This window comes from Nicotiana attenuata, unplaced genomic scaffold (assembly GCF_001879085.1).
Source record: "Nicotiana attenuata strain UT unplaced genomic scaffold, NIATTr2, whole genome shotgun sequence".
NCBI classification, from domain to species: Eukaryota; Viridiplantae; Streptophyta; class Magnoliopsida; order Solanales; family Solanaceae; genus Nicotiana; species Nicotiana attenuata.
Genome location: NW_017685445.1, coordinates 1 through 6556, shown reverse-complemented (window position 1 = coordinate 6556; position 6556 = coordinate 1). Strand labels below are relative to the sequence as shown.

The 6556-nt window shown below is 37.1% G+C and overlaps 1 protein-coding gene across 1 annotated transcript; it reads right to left on the bottom strand.

Annotated features, from left to right (window-relative positions):
- Window positions 1–254: 254 nt before the first annotated feature.
- Window positions 255–1564, bottom strand: LOC109222152 (the record flags this gene model as incomplete). The annotated part of the gene is made up of 3 exons (XM_019386544.1): window positions 1458–1564; window positions 472–1022; window positions 255–385 (listed from the first exon to the last, which is right to left on the bottom strand). Coding segments are annotated over exons 1-3 (789 nt in total), but the record flags the coding sequence as incomplete, so codon positions are not given.
- Window positions 1565–6556: the final 4992 nt, after the last annotated feature.

The window sequence follows — 6556 nt, the reverse complement described above, 5'->3', positions numbered from 1 at the left end:
CTAGCCTCAAAAATCGACTCAATGTCACAATGCACTCTTGGCTTGAACAGCCAACGTCGTAGAGAAGTCTAATAACGTTACCTATCCTTCGTGAAACCATGTGCCCTCACAACCAAGGCAAGAGAGTAAGTTGAATCCACACATTCGAATCTCATGATCAAATATATTTTAAGGACTCATATATATCAAAAGAAAATATCGCTCACCCTCACAAAACGAAGTCACATGCATGCACTTGGTANATTTAATGATACTCTCATTTCTATCTGAATGATGCACATGTTTTCCCTGTCACCGTATGCTATCTTGAATTGCTCAAAGAACCACGTCCAAGCAGCATCGTTCTCTGAATCGATAACACCATATGCTAGTGGCAATATATGACCTGTAAAGACAATTGAATACATATTTTTAAAACATGTATTTCAATCTTTAAATATTAACAGAATTTATTATAATTCAAGTACTCACCTGCACCATCCAACGTGCTTGCAGAGACGAATGTCCCGATGTAGTAAGATTTTAGGTGACTTCCATCCACAACCACAATGGGTCTACAATGATCAAACCCCTTTATAAAGGCATACAAAGATATATACACATACATGAACTCATTTTTTGGCGATTTTACCATTCTGATGTGCGAACCTGGATATGTCATATCCATTGTATATAAGTATCCTGGTAATTTTTTGTATGAATCAGTCGGTTCACCTCTCAAAAAATTAATTCCCTTTTCTTTAGCCTGCCACGCCAATATGTAGCTAACATCTACACCTAAATCTGATTTCACATCATCAATAATATCCTTTGTGGTGTATTTCCTCTTATGATTAGTAAGCTTAGGCCTAATCATACCACCTATAATGCTGCTACTTGCCTGTCGCTGCTCATACACCTTGTCCTTCAGCGGACATGTATAGTTATCATTTAACTCTCTCACTTTGAATAGTTCTGATTTGTTAATGCTCGAAGCCTTAAACCTCCATTCAAAATCTTCTGACATACATAATAATGCATAGCTGCAAAGAATTTATCATTGTACATATGATTAGCATAAATGTTTACCAAAAATGCACTCAAATACACATGAATACATTCTGACATGAATACATTCTGACATCTATATATATATATATAAATTATTATACAACTGAATACAATTATAGTTATATGCATTTAAATACAATGAATACAACTGAATAAAATTATAGTTATATGCATACACTTAAATACAAACAGTAAACAAAATAGGAAAATAATTAGAGCCACTGTAATATAATTATACCAGTAAAATACATATGAATACATGTGTTTAAAGACCATAAACAAACAGATGTTAAACACATCAGTGAAGATCAAGTGAAAATCCACAAATACGCATAAATACATCAGCGTATAACTTACAACTCCAACCAATAATACAATATACAAAAAAAAATTAAATACACTCAAACCTGACAGCATTAGACCTATCAACCCGGAATTGAAACCTTTGAGATATAGCATAATTCTCCATCACCTCTTTCAATGTAGCCTTATCCTTATATACTTGTCCAACCATAACCTCCCTTTGATTAGTTTTTGAAATTATCAAATCCTTGTCCAGTTCAAACCTCAATTGCTTCTCCTGAATTGACAAAATCTAGAGCAAGCGTATCATCTGTACCGGAATCATACCTTTGTAGTGATTTGTCTATTTGCACAATATCACCTTGAATTAAACTACCACTGGATACAAGTTCTTTTTCAATCGTTGTTATGCACAAAGGATACATCCCGAATTCTCTATTCTCTTTTTTCAACTCTACATACACCCTGTAACCCATGTCATTGTGTATTTCCATTGGCGTGCTATTCCCTTCTACTTTGTATTGAATTTTTATGGACTTTGAGCTCAAATCTATGCCCAGTTGATTAGAACTTGACGCAACCAAATCATTATACGACGCATACTCCTTTATTAGTATTCCCTCAATTAAAAAATCGACGTAATTTCTCTCATCGTTCCACTTGCCAGAATGATGCAACAACACTGTTAAACTTGCCATATGTATAATGGAATTATACCGTATTTTGTATACAATTTTATCAATCGCACTTTTCCGTGGTTGAAAAGAGAATTGGGTACAGAGAAAAGGGAGAACTCAAATTCCAGATGTTGCTCTTGTTTTTGCTATTTTTCTTGTTGAATCGTGAATGGAGGAATACAGATTAATGGGTAATAGTTTGTGTTAGTTGAGTTAAATTAGGAAAATATCAGGTGAATTGATTTCCTTTCCGTTTTAAACAAGTTCAACCTTCCATATTTTGTGCTCAATACGTTACTGTATTCACGATAAGGCAGCGTGAATACACTCGAATACATCTCAAGCTTAGCTGGAATTCCCTGATTCACGCCTATTTTTGCTATTGTATTAATAAATACAATAGCTTAAATACATCAAATACATCTTATAACCACATAAAAGGTATCTATAATACGTAATATAGCAAAACGTATCTATAAATGGCTAATTACACCTAAAAAATAGTGCTTTATGAAAAATTCTCATCTCTTAATGGTGTGAGGCCTTTTGGAGAAAACCGTGCGGGCTTGGCCCAAATCGGACAATATCACACTATGTTAAGAGTATCTTTGGGCCGTTTTAGCCCACTGGTATCAAAACCCAGGTTCAGTGGGACGAGTATGGATATGGCGGAGTGATGGTGCGGCGCGGCATGTACACAAGAAGAAGCTAGTTGCGGGCTTCGGTTGCCATAATATTCTAACAATGTGGGTGGCACTTAATGGTGTGAGGCCTTTTGGGGAAAACCGTGCGGGCTTGGCCCAAAGCGTACAATATCACACCATATTAAGAGTATCTTTGGGCCGTTTTAGCCCAACACAACTAATACGGGTCCGCATTATTATTTATATGTGAGCACGTGATTTTTGCCCTAAGCAGTAATTCCCAAAATTTCAAACAAAACAATTTTTTCGAGTATTTTATAATTTTTTTGTGAATTTTGTGGCATTCTTTGGTAATTGTCGCATTTTTATTTGTGCATTTTAATCCATATGAAAATACCAAAAATATGCATTGGCATTTAGGGATTTAATTTCACAATTTTAGTATTAATTAATTTTAGAATAAAATGTAAAGAAAATTGCAAGAAAATAGTTCTTTGCATTGCTAATTATTGCATTTGTCTTTAAATAGAGTTATTGGTAATTCTAGGAGTTAAATAGTGTAATTAGGTCTTTACTTGTTTTAGCATTTTATAAAATCAGAGAAAATAATAAATCAAAAAAAATCAAAAAAAAAGATTAAAGGAAAAAGGGAAAAGATTAAAAAAGATGGTCTTAATTGGAGACCAAATTTGGGCCACAATCAGTCAGCCCAAACGAAATTCCCAACCCCAGGCCCAGTTTACCCCTGCCCGGTCCAATTGCCTCATGCTCAAAACGACGTCGTTTTGACGTCGTTTAATCACGACCATCCATCTCCCCAAATCCAATGGCCACGATTGACTCTCAGAATGAAATAAAACTGTCCGAATTATACAGAAAAAATCAAAACACAACTCCTCTTCCTCGTACCAACCCGTCCCCTGTAACGCCGGTGCCGGCCACCCTTCTCCGCCCTAGCCCCACCGTCCCTCCGCCGTCCGCCGCCGTCCGGAAATCGCCGCCGGCGGCGGCGATGCTCCGATCAACCCCAAAATCACACCCCAGATTCCTCTTCTCCTCCTTTACCTGAATCCACTGTCCTTTGCTTTAAAATCTTACTGGAACTCGTCGAATTCCGTTCAAAATTTTCCGGCCAAGTCGCCGGTTATGCCAAACGGTCCCAAATTAACACCATGGGACCGCCTTTACCTCCTTTACCCAACCCCCATGGCCACTTACCTCGAATATGGCCGGAACTGCTCAAATATCGAATCAAAAATCCGGCCAAAACCCTATCTCTTCCAAACCCTACCAAACTTACACCCCATACTCCCCTCCCTCTCCTTTACCTGAATCCCTAACCAGAATCTTTCGAATGTTGCCAAGACTCCTCGAATTTTTGATCTTAGACTGGCAGAACCCTAACTCAGAAAATCTTGGGGATTTTGGACCGTAATTTCCCTAATCATGTGTGTTCTTTTGGAAAACACACGATTGGGGATGTTACGTGTCAAGAATCCCGGAGGATTCACAACAAAAGCTGGTCAGAGTTCGCCTCATAGTCAGTCGAGTGCTCAAACTTAGTAAGTTCTGTTCGATGCTGTTCTGATTCTGTATGCTTGTTCAAATTTGTTTTGATAATCTTTAACTCTTTAGGGCACTTTTGATTTCAATTTTTTCTTCAGTATTTGAGCCTTTACTGTTGTTATTGGTCAAAGTAATCAATTAGTTTAGTTTAGTTTAATTGCGTTAGTAATTCCATGTTCAGGATCTAGCTTAAGTTTTGTTCTTCATGTCAATACCATTCCCAGTAGTCATATACGTTTAAGTGGTCTGATTTTAGGTTCAGTTAGTCGAATCCTAATTGTTTACTGCAATTTGATTTTAATTGTTTACTGCAAGTTGATTTTAATTGTTCTAGCCCTAGAAATAGATTGCTTGGTTGTAGTTAATGGACTGGTTTAACTTGGTCAGTAATATCAGGAGGTTCAAAGGGTAGTTTTGGCATGGAAAATGGCAGTTCTATTAGATTTGGTAATTCTTGAAGTGGGCTAAGGATAGAATAGGAATTGTAACAAGTATAGAACCTTCTAGGATGGACTATAGTGTAGGTTTTAGTAAACTTAGGGTAGTTACTTGTGGAACAAGGCAGAAAATAAAGGGTAAACACTGAAAATAAAAGAGGGACTAGAGATGTAAGGAAAAAAATCTGGTAGAACCTTAGTTTGGCCTATAAAAGGCATGCCCATTGCCTTGTTGAGGGGGAGTTTTTTTTTCAGCCATCAAAAAAACCCTTCTCTTCTCCGCAAGTTTCAGAATATTGAAATCCAACTCCCATAAATCTCAGTTTTCTCAAAATTTCCAGGAAAACAATAGACAAAAAAAATCAAAAAAATTTTTACTGTTTCATTGATTTCTCTTTAGATCACCCTTGATTCCAATCCTTAATCCAATTATCTAGCTCATTAAAAATCAGAAGTGATTTGCGCATGAGAGGGGCTTAGTTCTAGTTGATTGTTGATTGCATACTGGTTGTGCTAAGTGCTGAGTTCATTTCTGGCTATTTGGTCCTATTCTGGGGTGGATCTGTGGATTCTGCTTGGTTTTCCAATTTGTCCTGAACTGTTGAACATTTTATGGGCTATTATACTCGTCTATTGCTTGTCGCTGGGTTTTAGCTTATTCCTGAACTGCTGCTGAAATTGTTACTGCTGCTGACTTCCTCCTTTTCTGTTTGATTCAAGTATTCAGGTACACATCTTGTACTCCCCAGGCATCAGAAGTGAAAATGAAGTGCTGATCATGCCTCTTTTATTGAACTCCTCTGTTTTAACTTATGAGTGATTAGGACCCTATTGTTGCATGTAATCACTAAGGACTGTATAACTGGACTGAATATCTGGACTGTGTAATGGATTCTAATTCTGATTATGTTAATTCTGATATGATTGGACTGTCTCGATTTCTATTGTTACGTCAGTAGGACTGCCTATTGCAGTTGTTTGTATGAACCAGTGTGGTAGAGTAATGCAACATCATAGCCTGACAAGTTGAAGTTGGAATAGAATAAGGGCTTGAACATCTTAAGTTTGATACCTCTGCACTATTAATAATCACTTTAGTCCAATCATCCCGTATCTATTTCTGAAATTATTTGCAGCAAGCAGTGGATACAATTGAACAACTTGAAATAGGTTCATTAGTGTTTTTCCATGTGAATTCGCTTTAGTTCCAGTACCAATAGTTGCTAGCAGACATTAGCTTAAATAGTCACCAACAAACATGCATGAGATAAATAATGAGTTAAATGAAGTAAGTATAAAACCAGCAAAATAATTGCCTGATTTACTGATGCACTGGTATAATTCTCTAGTATACATATAAATTGCATTCTAATGTGATCCAGAGCTGCTTGATAAGCTGAACTGGACGGGCCATCTGGGCCTGTTCTCATTGGATGAAGCCCATGTCCAGGCAGCCTTTCCCGTTATCACAAGCAGCACTGAAATGGCATTGGGCCAAAACTAAAGCCCAATTTTATCCAGAAAATTTACTGACCCTTGAACAATAACGCTGAAAGGTAATTTATTGTCGGCAAAGAATATAGAAAGGTTATAGCCACTTTAGGATTCCCTTTAAAATAAATGATAGACGAGACGAGCCTCGCCAAATAAAACACACAAATTGCGGGGCCCTCATTAATTGCTTATATCAAAATATTTAGACTTCGGGATGTGCCATTTAGCGAATTTCATGGCTCCCCGACACAGTTAATAAACGCGTAGCTACTTTAGGCGCGCATTTTAAATAAAATCACCTTCCTAAACACGGGTGCACATTTATGTGACCCAAATCCAAATCTCAACAAAGTCGAAATGTGTTAACAATCACGGGTGCACTGGT